Below are 12,738 nucleotides of genomic sequence, written 5' to 3'. Positions count from 1 at the left end.
CATGCACAGTGTACAACGTGTGGGCTCGGTTATTGAACGCGTGTACGGCGCTGATGCTTTGACCATCGCTTGTCAAGTTCGCAGTGTTTATGACTCCTTTGTATCAACAAATTGAATCTTTGTTACAGGATGGAAAAGCGGCTGGTCAAACCGTGCCTCATGTCCATTTTCACCTGCTTCCTAGGAAGGCCATCGGGGATCGGTTTGCCGATAACAACGATGCGATATACCCCGCCATTGAAGAAGGCGAAGGAAAGCTAGCTTCAAGCCTGGTAAAACAAGTGCAACCTGAACCTCTCAAGGTTGACGCTGACGAAGCTAGGCTGCCTCGCTCACTAGCGGAGATGGAGCAAGAGGCTCAATGGTTGCGAACATTTTTTAAGCCGGACGATACTCTATAACTAGCGTGGATCGCACATTATCGGACACGGGTGGTCATAAAGTCGCTGTCATGAGTAGTATTAGAAATTACACCTGGGTTAAAATTCGTCTACAAACTCTAAAACCGCGCGGCCTTTCACTTCATATAGTCGCTGCGTCGTTTTCTGGAAACGACTCTGCCCCAGAATACCCTTCCACTCACCGTGAAGTATAATTTTATGGAGGGAAGGTAGCTGGGTGAAGAATCTGAAGTGACCGTCGAGGAAGGCCCACACTTCCTCAGCAGTCTGGAGGAAATGATTGACTGCAGAGTGTAGACGAATTATTCGGATAGAAGTATGTTCTTCTGTGGTTTCTGGAACTTTGGTGAAAAAAATAAAATATCCAATCTCCCGTAGCGCTGGACAACCTCGGAGACAGACTGTCAAGTGGTCGTTTCTTAGAAAGCGAAGGTGCTTCCCAAATTCGACAACTTCTAGCTGCTCGCCAAATCTGTCCCAAACACCATGCAACCCATGTTCAGCTAGAGGAGAGTCCAAGATGATACGAGTCATCGAAGGAAGAGTCCATTTGCTGACGATTTGGTGAAGGAGCAAACCACTTATGACGTGGAGACGGAGCGTCCTCAATGATAGTAGGTAGACCGAAGTCCTTTGGGTATACCCCACCACACCTCCAATAAAAAGGTATTCAATATTAGGAGCATGCTCTAGTATGGCACCCAAGGAGTTTATCCCCCCGGATCGCTCTGCTTCCGTGTGATGCCACCACTCCAAACGGCGCAAGGAGGGCAACAAGACACAGTCGACTTCGTACTCGAATTGCAGAGGTTCGCTAAGTAGGCAACGAGGTCGGACCAGCACCTCAAGGTGTGGACAGTGACGTAGAATATCGATGGATGTCAGTGTTGGAGAGCTGGCGGGACCAGATACAGTGCTCGGATAGGGGAGGACTGCGCGATGGACCTGCGCGTGGCCCAGCCATGAACACATGCGGGTAAGTGGAACTTGGCATTGTACATACCATTCTCCCATAATCTTGCTGATTCTCAAGCGCCTGTCGCAGCGCACGCGCGCCATGGCGGATCCTGATGTCCTTGTACAAGAAGTTGGTTGCCCAAATCCTCCACAGTCGGCATACCATCGTTAGCGTGCTTCTGGTGCCTAATGCTGAATCCTTGCGATCAGTAGGCGGCAGCTGGAAAGGTACATGGTCAGTGACTGATGTGGTGGCTTCCTTTGAAGTGGATCGTGTGGCCCAGTACAAGATTTCAAGCCAGAGCTCGGTGGGCAACTCGTGGTGACTGGGCATCAGGTGGTTTGCTCTTTCGGTTACTCGGCCCCCTCTTGTGATCTGCCTACCTACCATATTATTTCTTCGAGCGCCAATATCCAAGTTGAGAGTCTCCATCAACCGCATCTTTACGAACTAGTATTCCTGCATGCCCATCGACTTCCTCTAGTTTTGCACCAGTCATCAGAAGACTACAGCATGAGTGGATAGGGTTTGTTCCTCGGTGGACTTCCACGCTTGAAGCTACTGCGAACCCGTTACAGATATGGTTTTACGTTGGACGCTTCTGGCCGTCGTACTCTACTTTTATAAGTCTGGGGGTCATAGTGTGAAGGTCTGCCACCAACACGAGTAAAACGAAGGGCGGCAGCAGAGCGTGATCTTTGTGAGCTGCGTCACGAGTCACGAAGGTAACGCCCTCTTACCTTCGGACTCCTACGACGGACAGCAGCTCAACAGCCTGCCGCCTCTTTTTTCGAAGAATAAACACGTTTACTCTTATTCACGAGCAACACTCCTTTCATTAAGAGAGCTCACCTCACAACCAGCGTGACCCCAAGCAGACATGGACCCCCCCAACTATGCAGAAGGTCAATTCGAGCAACTCAGGCTCAATCTCGCACAGGCGATGGGCCTCACGGAGCAAGAAGCAGTTGCCCAGCTCACAACACTGTGGAGACAGCGCAATCCCCCCGCACAACAAAACGGCCCGCCTGCTGCCCCACCTCAGCCTCCCAACAACCTGCCTGCGCCAGCAGCGCCCCCTAATCTGGCGGTCCCCGCAGAAAGAAAGAAAGGTGTCCCAGAGATTCAAGAAAACGTATACCAGTCCACCTCCCGAATCCCTGATCCTTCCGACCACGCGCTCCGAAGGCTACGAAACTACGAATATGTTGAATTGTGGTACTTCACTCCTAAGGGCTGTGAAGTAGCTGCCTCGCACGCCGTCACCTTGGAAGCCGATACCTTCACCATCACCAAGGCTGACTCCAACCTCACGCTCCTCCCGTCCCGCACATCTGCTGTTCCGAAAGGACACATCATCCAGGACCAACATCTGTCGTTCTCCGACATGTCGATCGCCAAAAATAATCTCATCCCCCACATGACAAAATGTCACTGGCCGCCCCAGCTCGTCCAGAAGTTCATGGATTTCTTCATCAACCTAGAGACACACCCAATCCGCAGTCAACCACAAGGAGAGCAAGCCCTTTTGATTTATCAAGCTGAGGCTCGTCGAGACTGGTATAGGGGATTTCGCAGCCAGCAAAGATAACAAAACTTTCGACATAGCAGGCATAGTCGAAAGCCGCTTGAGACAGATAGCCGACGATATCAGAATATCTACTTATAACCAACTGATCGCGGTATGTCCATTTAATTATCACCACATGCCGTTTGCTCACCTATTTCTCCTTCGCCTCTATTGACTCGCGAATTCCTTCCTCCTTTTCTTACCTTCCCATCCCTCCCCGGCCCCCCTCCCCTTTCCCCTTGCCCTGGTGCTTTGATGCGTGCCTCACCCCGGCTCGCCCCTCCCCTTCTTTTGAATCACATAACCACTTAATATGACCCCACCTGCTGCCCCCCCCCCTTTTGCCATGGCCCCCGTTCTTTTGCCACGGCCCCTGTTCTTTTGCCACGGCCCCCGTTCTTTTGCCACGGCCCCCGCCTCCCCGGCACGGCACTTTGTCCCACAGGACATGACTCGGGCAGCAGACCCCAGCTCGTCATCCAGCCAGCACCGCAGCAGGCACTCGATACGACGCTACCGCTCCCCCTCCCACTCCCCCCCTCGCAAGCGCTCCAGGCGCCAGCGCAGCCCCTCTCCTCACTCCCCTGACAACAACGACAGAAAGGCTCGAAAGAGGAAGTCCTTTCGGACCTCCTCGGCCTCTCCCCACCGAAAACCTGCCCCACTCTCTGTCTGCCCCACCTGCCTCGGCCGCAATCCTCACGCTGTCGCGCATTGCAAAGCCACCCGCCGCTGGGATGGGCTCGATTCGAACAGATGCACCAGAACCGACAAAGGGCACCTCAAGGACCCAGACGGCATCATCCTGTGCACAGATTGGCAAAAGCCGCGCAGCTGCAGCGACACCTCAGTTGGCCACGCACCCAAGCACCAATGCTCAGGCTGTGGCAATCGGGATCACGGAGCTCAAAGCTGCCCTCGAGCTCAGAAAGCTTAAGCCCCACATGCCTTATCATGCCTCCGAATGGGAGATTTTACTCGAAGCAGCCGGCTTCACATCGAGATACCCCGAACTTTTAGAGATGTTCCATAACGGTTTCCAAGCTGGAGTACCAGCAATTACTACAACTCACAATCCTACTAATGCCTCGTCTGTGCACGAGTATCTTAATGAATTTGTTAATGTGATTAATGCAGAATTTAATAAAGGCAGATATATTGGCCCCGCCTCCAAAGAACAATTAATAAATATCTTAGGCCCCTTTCAGTCCTCCCCGATCAGCATCATCCCTAAAGCAAACAAGCCAGGGAAATTCAGATTAGTTCAAAACTTCTCGCACCCACACTTGTCAATCGGAACGATCTCATCAATTAACAGCGCCATCATCTCAGATTTATACCCATGCACCTGGGGCACGTTCAATACCATCGCGCTTCTAATCGATAGGCTGCCACTAGGATCAGAAGGTGCCATACGCGATGTAAAAGAAGCCTACCGAACCATCCCCTTCCATCCATCACAATGGCCTGGCATGGTTGTAAAGCTGCACGGCGAGAACTCTTTCGCTATCGACACCCAAAACGCCTTTGGCCTAGCATCAGGAGGAGGAGTTTATGGAAGAGTCGCCGATGCAGGCGTTGACATAATGAGAGCTCAAGGAATAGGACCCATCTCAAAATGGGTTGATGATCATTTATTCCTGCGCATCCCGCGCGTTCACCTAGCTAAATACAACTCCTTGAGATCACATTGGGCAACTATCATCCAAAGCGAAGGAGGCCAGAGACACATCAGAGGTCGTCTCTGGTTCAGAGGCGAATCCCTTGACAATGGCAAGTACGAAGAATATGATGAGGACAAAGCCCTCCCAATCACGGACCTTGCATCCACCTCTCCCCGCTCCCCCCATGACAAACTTTTCTATTATGCTTTTCAAGATATCGACGCTATCTCGAAGCGCCTCGGTATCCCATGGGAGACAGAAAAAGACTCACCCTTTGCGGTCTCCTTCACTTTCATAGGTCTTACCTGGAACATAGAAAAGCGTACAGTTTCCCTCCCCAAAGCAAAACGTGAAAAGTATTGCGCAGCCATTATAGCCTGGCAAGGCGCCAGCACACACATTCTCAAAGAAGCAGAGAAGCTGCATGGCAAACTCCTCCACGCCTCTTTGGTGCTCTCTCAGGGCCGGCCTTATCTCATCAACATCGAAGCCTTCCTAGGTTTCTTCAAAGACACGCCGTTAAAGCCCCGCACACCCCCCAAACACCTTATCACTGACCTGCTTTGGTGGGAAACAGCATTGTCCCACTCACATGTCGAACGACCCATCCAAACCTCTCCCACCGTCACCGACCCGCACGCCTTCTCAGACGCAAGCTCTGAGGTGGGCATCGGCATCATCATTGGTAACAGGTGGCGTGCCTGGAGACTGGTCCCAGGTTGGAACGTCTCGGGATCAGGAAGAGACATCGGCTGGGCAGAGGCCGTGGGTTTCTACTTCCTGGCTGCAGCAATTACAGTTCAAAGGCCAGGAGGAGGTCACTTCAGACTCTTTGGCGACAACATGGGCGTTGTCGAAGGCTGGTGGAGAGGCCGCAGTCGAAACCGCCCCACAAATAACATTTTCAAGCTGGTCAACATCCTCAGCCAAGACACGAACACATCTTTCTACACCCGATACGTCCCTACAGCACTCAACCCAGCCGACGCCCCTTCCCGAGGCTCCTACCCTCCCCGCTCCGCGCTCCTCCCTCCTTTACCCATCCCAAGTCACCTTTCTGACTTCATCCTCGACTTCGACCATCCCCAACTTCCGGTCGAGCAGCAGTTGGCTCACCAAGGAAAGCTCCCTCTCCCAAAACCTAAGCCTCCCAAGGACATTTCCCACTCCCGCGCCGAGCCCACCCAAGATCTCGAGGCACAAGAGTTCACAGCTCTCTCCTCCGGCTGGTAACAGCAACACGAGATTCAACGCCCCGTTGAACCTCCCCTCCTCATCCAACACGCCTACACCAGCTCCTTACAAGCCCGATTTAACGCCCCTCCCCTCTTCACTCAGGCCCCATGTCCTTGCCAAGGAACGGATAATAAAGTGGTTACCGGCCTCAGGAGAGACCACCACAGACCGGGTAGGCGATCGTGAAAGAGTCCGTCAAGTCCTCAAGGCAGGATGGGACGAGTCGACTCTGAACACCTATGGCTCAGGTCTACTCGTCTTCCATGTTTTCTGCGACGCGAAACAGATCCCTGAGTCTGATAGAACACCCTCCCCACCCGACCTCCTATCTTCTTTCACGGCAGCCCTAGCTGGGACATACTCCGCAACAGCAATCTCGAATTACCTCGCAGGACTCCGAGCATGGCACATACTGAACAGGCTAGAGTGGTGCCCAAACGAAGCCGAGATAAATGTTTTGCTCAGAGCAGCTGTCAAAACAGCGCCGAGCACGGCAAAGAGGCCCAAGCGAATACCATTCACCATCGATTCCATATCCAAGATACACGCACATCTAAACTTAGACAACCCACTCCACCGAGCAACATTTGCTTGTCTCACCACCGCCTTCTATGCCACAGCACGCTTGGGAGAGTTCACAGTTCCCAATCTCTCCTCCTTCGACCCCACATTACACCCTTCACGCTCTTGCCTCGAAACGGTCACAGACAGGAACGGGATACAAACCACCATCCTTCATCTACCCAGGACCAAGACATCCAAGTCAGGTGAAGACGTGTACTGGACCTCACACGAGGGTATTTCGAACCCCACAGCAGCACTAGACGCCCACCTCCGTATCAACAACCCCCCCACAACTGCTCACATCTTTGCCTATCCCCAAGGCAAGGAGTTCAGACCACTAACTCGGAGAAATTTCCTTTCGGTCGTCAATGCGGCGGCCAAAGAAGCAGGTTTCGGCCCCCTCCAGGGTCATGGCATTCGCATCGGATCAACCCTTCAATATCTCCTGGCAGGCTTATCTTTCGAAGCCATGAGGACCAAGGGGCGATGGGCCAGCGATGCCTTTTACATTTATGTCACGCGCCACGCCGAGGTAATTGGCCAGCACACTCACCTGAGCGCCTTCCATCACCCCCTCAACACCCGTCCATCCATCTCCCGGGCCCGAACCTCTTAAAATCAAAATTTCATACACAGGCAGCACGGCGCCCTGTCAGTCCCTCCTAACCGGTAAGGGGTATCGAGACTCTGCTCCATGCGTCAGAACTAACACGTCGGGTAGCAGCCGAGCCTCGATCGCACCGCTTCGGCGGACAGGGAAGCCTTTTTATTAGGGCTTTCGCCCACCATCTCTACTCACTACTTGGCATACTTCGTTCATCTATCATCACTCCATACTTCTCTCATTACATTCCCTCTTGCTCAAATATATATCTTCGTGTTCAGGCGCACTTGGCAAAGAGTGAAGGTCTGCCACCAACACGAGTAAAACGAAGGGCGGCAGCAGAGCGTGATCTTTGTGAGCTGCGTCACGAGTCACGAAGGTAACGCCCTCTTACCTTCGGACTCCTACGACGGACAGCAGCTCAACAGCCTGCCGCCTCTTTTTTCGCCCACCCAGCCACACCCTTTTTCCATTCCGACAACATACTTTCGTCCGTTTAGTCTTGCGGTACCCGCGACGATTCTCCGGCACCGCAAATGGTGGACCCGCCCGCCCTTCGCAGCCGAGCCTCGATCGCACCGCTTCGGCGGACAGGGAAGCCTTTTTATTAGGGCTTTCGCCCACCATCTCTACTCACTACTTGGCATACTTCGTTCATCTATCATCACTCCATACTTCTCTCATTACATTCCCTCTTGCTCAAATATATATCTTCGTGTTCAGGCGCACTTGGCAAAGAACGACAATGCTACACCCATCTGGTTCACGGCAGAATGTCCTTGGCTCACTTCTATCTCATTACGCTACTGTCTTCAGCTATATCTACTATCGCTTCACCCTCTCTCACTTTAGAAGTAACTGGTGCGCCACCTCTCCTGTTCGGCTGAGAGCGCGAGTCTGGCGGCTCAGAATGATTTCTTACTATAGGCCCGTCTCGCATTTACGACGTTGACAGTCTACAAGTCACCGCAATTCTCACTAACTCTGGTAATGAGACGGTCAGGATTCTAAAAGATCCGCGTGGCATTTTGTCAGAGCATCCTGCGAATAAATTCTCTATTTTCAATACGGAAGGATCACAGCCTTCTTTTGATGGTATCGAGGTCAAGTACGTTCCCGAAGTTGCTGCCAAGGCCGGGTACCATGTTGCCCTCTCTCCTGGCCAGTTTGTAAAGGTCACTCATAACTGTGAGTAAACCATGCGAACTCTTGGAGTCATTCTAATTGCTGCAGTGACCGATGTTTACAATTTCAGTACCTCTGGTAGCGGCAGCTACAAATTGAAGGCTCGTGATATTTTCTATGTTGTCGACAAAAACGACGCGGTGGTCACTCTACGTGCTACTGAGAACTTTCACCATGAGATCCATATCTCGGGGAAACTGGAAAGCAATCGGCCCGGCTGGCCTGATGCATCTAGACTTTCTACCTTTGTGAACTGTACATCTCTTCAACAAAGCTCCGTAAGATCGGCCGCTGCGGCTGCGAAGACATATGCAGCTAATGCTCATTCTTACTTCGGGAATAACAATACTGGAACCCCTCGCTATACGACTTGGTTTGGCCCTCTCGTTGCATCTCGTCGCAAAGTTGTCTCGAGTCACTTCAGTGCGATCAACTCCAACGATTTTGGCGGCTTCACATACGACTGCTCTTGCACTGATCCCGAAATGTTTGCTTATGTTTATCCATCCAAGTATGTCACTGCAAGCTATCGTATTTTGGACTGCATCAGGCTAATTCATCGCTTGTATTCACCGTAGTTTTGGTTATATCCATTTATGTGGCGCTTTCTGGAATGCTCCCACAACAGGTACCGATTCCACGGTTGGTATTCTATTTCATGATATTCCATCCGAAATTGACAGTGGTTACAGGCTGGGACCATCATACATGAGTCTTCCCATTTCCTCCGTAATGGTGGCACCGGTGATATCGTGTATGGACAGAGTTCCGCAAAGAACCTGGCTATTACCGACCCTGCCAGTGCCATTACGAATGCCGATTCACATGAATACTTCGCCGAAAACAACCCCGCTCTTTCCTAGATATACGGTAGAGGTACTTAGATGCGGCGAAGTGCTTGGAGTTGCGCGGCGTGGCTTGTAACTCAAATTCTGTTTTCGAACGTTTTGACTCCCAATGGTGGTAGATTTTGTGATTCAGATTGATTACACTTTTGCGATAAGCCCATAGAGAAGCATGACGAAACATGTTGTAACACCGCGAAAGCTCTCTTTTGGAAAGAGATAGACTATCGATCGGCTCAGCTTTTCATGATTTCTTACATTTCAGAAGGCAACTTGACATTACTAACATGTAGGTGGGGCCAATCCGGAAAATGAATGCTTGTCTGGGTTTAGTTTTTACACTCCTTCCGAAAATGACCCTAACATCTCGAAGAACCGATCTTCCGATTGCATCATCATTCGTTTTATTGAAACTGTGTCGTCAAATTGTCGCAGGACCCCCGACAATGCGTATACACGCCTGACCCACCAGTCGGTCGGTCGGTTATTTACTTCAGAGTCTATTCACTTTCGGCCCTTTCCGCGCCCAGATATTACATTCGTGTTCAAGCCTTCCGCTTACATTACCAATTGTCCGAGCGAAAACAGCCGGAATCTCAGCTCCATTACGCTGAGTCTCAAAGAATATAATTATTTACTCATATATTCCACTATGTCAATGTGATGATCCCTCAAGGAAAGAAATTAGTCAAGTTGATAGTAAAAATACTGTCTTCTCCGAAGATAGCACGGAAGGGGGGATTCCGTCGTCCCCATATTGCGCTTCAGACCTAGGCTTGATGATCTGATGAACGCCGATTTAACCACACTTCAATGTTATTTCGATATTCTGGGATGATACTATAGTAGGAGGTTGTCGGGGGTCCTAGTTGAAGCACTTCGGCTTTTTCCATGATCATGACCGAAGCCCTGACGTAACCAAAGGGAAGAAATTAAAAGATCCTCTCATGGAAGGCAAAGTAACATGCGGCGACTTGGCGTGCTTAAGAAAGGAAATTCTGATCAGGTAAGGTGGGATACCAGGCAGATGATGATCCTGGGAAACCCTCGTCAGAGTTGTCAGAGTGAGAGAAGAAGTCAGTAATTCCGGAAGCCAGAACAGGGGCTGAAATAATCTCGGACCAGCATTTGTTCAGTATACCATGGCAATTGCGGCTAAACTCATGAGCTAGTGCTTGCTCGGCGATTGGTTTCTGCCGTTGAGATGTCTATTTCGAGTTTCCAAATTAGACAGATCTCATACCTCCTCTAGGGAAGCAGTCCATCTGTCACTGTTCTTCTCTGTTCTTACACATGTCGTAATATCAAAGGAAAGCAAGCCAACAATAGTGATTGGGTGAAGTAAGCCTGAACTGCAATTAGACATTCACTTAAGCGAGCTGCAAATATAGCAACAAGAACCACAACGATCAAAAAATAGTAGTAGTAACAGACACGATGCTAAAACCGGAATCGGGCTCGCAAGGAACGTAAAGTTATGACATCAAATGGTTTATAACTTTGTCCTATCACTGGCCAATCGCATTTAAGGTTCCAGAAGTATATGACCTGGGAAACGATAATCGTGTATACATTTACTCTTCACAATTTTGCGCCGTCGAGGGTAACAGAAAACAAAAGCTTGAACACACGGTAGACATAATGTGCTTGATTTGAGCACCGAAATCCATACTAGTCACCGTATAGGTCGCTACATAGGCCGTATGTCGAAACAGCAAAATCCGGCATATCGAACGGGCAAACAAAAATGGCAGGCGCCGATGGGCCGAGATTTGCCGGGGCGGGCCGAGCCATGCAAAGACTTCCAAAAAACATTTATTTATAGTATACAGTGACGACCTGGCATTGCTATACCCAGGCCGTACCACGTCGCTTAGAGTTTTTTTTATGACTTTTCCCCACGAAGATCTAGGCAGCGTCCCAAAACAGGCAGCTTGATGGGAGCTGGGGAAGGCAATTCAACGTCGCAAAGAAAAACGGAAAGGAATCTGCCAAAAATAGAGGTTGGCAAAAACTCCGAAAACGACCAAACTTTCGGTTAAAGCCTCAGATCTGTATTGACTATCAGGGGTCCTTGTCATTCTCCCATCTTCATCCACATGCTGCGAAAAGACGAATAGTGCTGAGGCATACGTATGAGCATGTCACCGTTTGTGGTCCGTAAAGCATAACTAAAATGGCTAGCGTTTCATTACAATGGTCAGGCGTTGACCGCCGCATTTGTGTATCTCCGACTGTGACACGAGCAAAGATCGTCATACTTACACACCCAACAATAACTTCCATTCGACTAGTTATATTCGACCCGCAATGTTTTTTTTTGCAACTGATTTGCCTCTCGGGGTTCATGAGGTTTATTGAATATAACGATTACCGGATGCGTCGCGCGATTGCGTCAACCAGCGTCAACCTGCCATATCAGTTGAAAAGACGTTTCTATTTGTAGCTCAATCATCGCCAAGCTTAACGCTTGTACTTCTTAACTCCCGAATATTACCTCTTATTCCGAACATGGACCACGCCACCCCCATTTTTTCCCCCGCCGTCAATAGATCGCGAACATCAAAAAAAGGCGAGTGGCGTTGATTCGTGCGTCGTTGTCCAGCGAGCTGCAGGCGACGATGTGGGCTTAATCGCTGTAGACCAGATGAAATCGAAGTCGTTCCGCGATATAATTATCAACTTGAGCGATGTCTATATCAATGATAAAAAAAAATTATGGCATAAGTCCTACGAGTGCCTGAGTAGCAATAGGCCGTACTAGCTTAGAGGGTTGCATGATTGAACTGCGTAAACGATGGGGAGGGCAGATAGGCAAGCGACCTGCAGACGGCAGTAAGTCACAGAGGCCGAAGTTTCGGCAAAAAGACCATAGCCAGCACTTGGTAAGGTGTTCCAATAGATACGTGTCACGGGTACGGGGAGAATATCAACGGTCTGGACATTGACCGAGACCTCCCGCTATTGAAGGATTTGCTACGGTGTCTTGTCCCGTTCCTCTACATCTTTGTAATCATCATTTCGTGTCGGAGCTTTATTTCTCGCGGATGTGTCCTGGGTGGGCTGACGTTGCATTGTGCGTTGCTGCTCAAGGCGCAGACGGTTTCTCTCTTCCTCCCTCGCCTTTAACGCTTCCAACCATCGCTGGAGCGTGTATTCATGGAGGGCGCGAGAATAATCAATGAGAGGCTGGGGATCGGTAGAGGTCGGATTATCGGATTGATTTGAAGGTGTAGCCGAAGCCATGGAGAAAGTGGGCGTTTTCCAAAATACGGAATCAAGGGCAAATTCACCCAATTAAATATTCCTATAGTGGAGTGGGAAAGCGAGGGCAGACGGTGAGGATGAACGCAGGGGATTATATATGAATGTGCGAGGGACAATCGAGGAAGCAATCGTTGGCCGGGTCACATTGCCGTAGGTGAGGCCGGATTTTGCGGGCTGTCCGGTTGAATGGACACAGGGCAATGGATGGAAAGGTTTCAAGGACCAGAAAAGAGTCTTATAAAGGAGAGGAGGATCTGAGGGATTTCCCAGCTAGCGCTGGATCTGAGGATAATACATGGCGAGTCAGCTAGGAGGGGCCTCAAAGTCGAGTGCGGGGGGTGCACTACGGGCGCTAAATGAAGCGGGGCAGTGAGAAGCCAGTTCGCTGGATTAAACAGGGCCAGTTCGCCTGACGTCATCACCTACATTAGTGCTTCTTGAGAT

The 12,738-nt window shown here is 50.4% G+C and overlaps 6 protein-coding genes across 6 annotated transcripts; 3 read left to right on the top strand and 3 right to left on the bottom strand.

Annotated features, from left to right (window-relative positions):
- Nucleotides 1–183: 183 nt before the first annotated feature.
- AGABI2DRAFT_197124 (hypothetical protein) lies at nt 184–1,692 on the bottom strand (the record flags this gene model as incomplete). Its single annotated transcript, XM_006454187.1, has 2 exons — nt 184–1,346; nt 1,405–1,692. 2 exons carry the CDS (start codon nt 1,690–1,692, stop codon nt 480–482), a joined length of 1,155 nt encoding a protein of 384 aa, XP_006454250.1. The 3' UTR covers nt 184–479.
- A 547-nt stretch (nt 1,693–2,239) lies between these two features.
- AGABI2DRAFT_140292 (hypothetical protein) lies at nt 2,240–2,950 on the top strand (the record flags this gene model as incomplete). The annotated part of the gene is made up of 1 exon (XM_006454186.1): nt 2,240–2,950. One exon carries the CDS (start codon nt 2,240–2,242, stop codon nt 2,948–2,950), a length of 711 nt encoding a protein of 236 aa, XP_006454249.1.
- A 2,940-nt stretch (nt 2,951–5,890) lies between these two features.
- AGABI2DRAFT_58701 (hypothetical protein) lies at nt 5,891–6,931 on the top strand (the record flags this gene model as incomplete). Its single annotated transcript, XM_006454185.1, has 1 exon — nt 5,891–6,931. A coding segment is annotated over one exon (1,041 nt), but the record flags the coding sequence as incomplete, so codon positions are not given.
- A 400-nt stretch (nt 6,932–7,331) lies between these two features.
- AGABI2DRAFT_189526 (hypothetical protein) lies at nt 7,332–7,750 on the bottom strand. Its single transcript, XM_006454184.1, has one exon. It carries the CDS (start codon nt 7,622–7,624, stop codon nt 7,388–7,390), a length of 237 nt encoding a protein of 78 aa, XP_006454247.1. The 5' UTR covers nt 7,625–7,750; the 3' UTR covers nt 7,332–7,387.
- Nucleotides 7,751–7,758: 8 nt separating this feature from the next.
- On the top strand, nt 7,759–9,281 carry AGABI2DRAFT_189525 (hypothetical protein). Its single transcript, XM_006454183.1, has 5 exons — nt 7,759–7,858; nt 7,925–8,185; nt 8,231–8,693; nt 8,761–8,824; nt 8,875–9,281. Exons 1-5 carry the CDS (start codon nt 7,771–7,773, stop codon nt 9,043–9,045), a joined length of 1,047 nt encoding a protein of 348 aa, XP_006454246.1. The 5' UTR covers nt 7,759–7,770; the 3' UTR covers nt 9,046–9,281.
- Nucleotides 9,282–11,908: 2,627 nt separating this feature from the next.
- Nucleotides 11,909–12,317, bottom strand: AGABI2DRAFT_189524 (hypothetical protein). The gene has a single exon (XM_006454182.1). The coding sequence runs from the start codon at nt 12,271–12,273 to the stop codon at nt 12,004–12,006; it is 270 nt and encodes an 89-aa protein (XP_006454245.1). The 5' UTR covers nt 12,274–12,317; the 3' UTR covers nt 11,909–12,003.
- Nucleotides 12,318–12,738: the final 421 nt, after the last annotated feature.

The sequence above is a fragment of the Agaricus bisporus genome (assembly GCF_000300575.1).
Source record: "Agaricus bisporus var. bisporus H97 unplaced genomic scaffold AGABI2scaffold_1, whole genome shotgun sequence".
In the NCBI taxonomy this organism is placed as follows: Eukaryota; Fungi; Basidiomycota; class Agaricomycetes; order Agaricales; family Agaricaceae; genus Agaricus; species Agaricus bisporus.
Note: the sequence above shows the minus strand (reverse complement) of the source record. Positions and strands in the feature narration are given on the sequence as shown.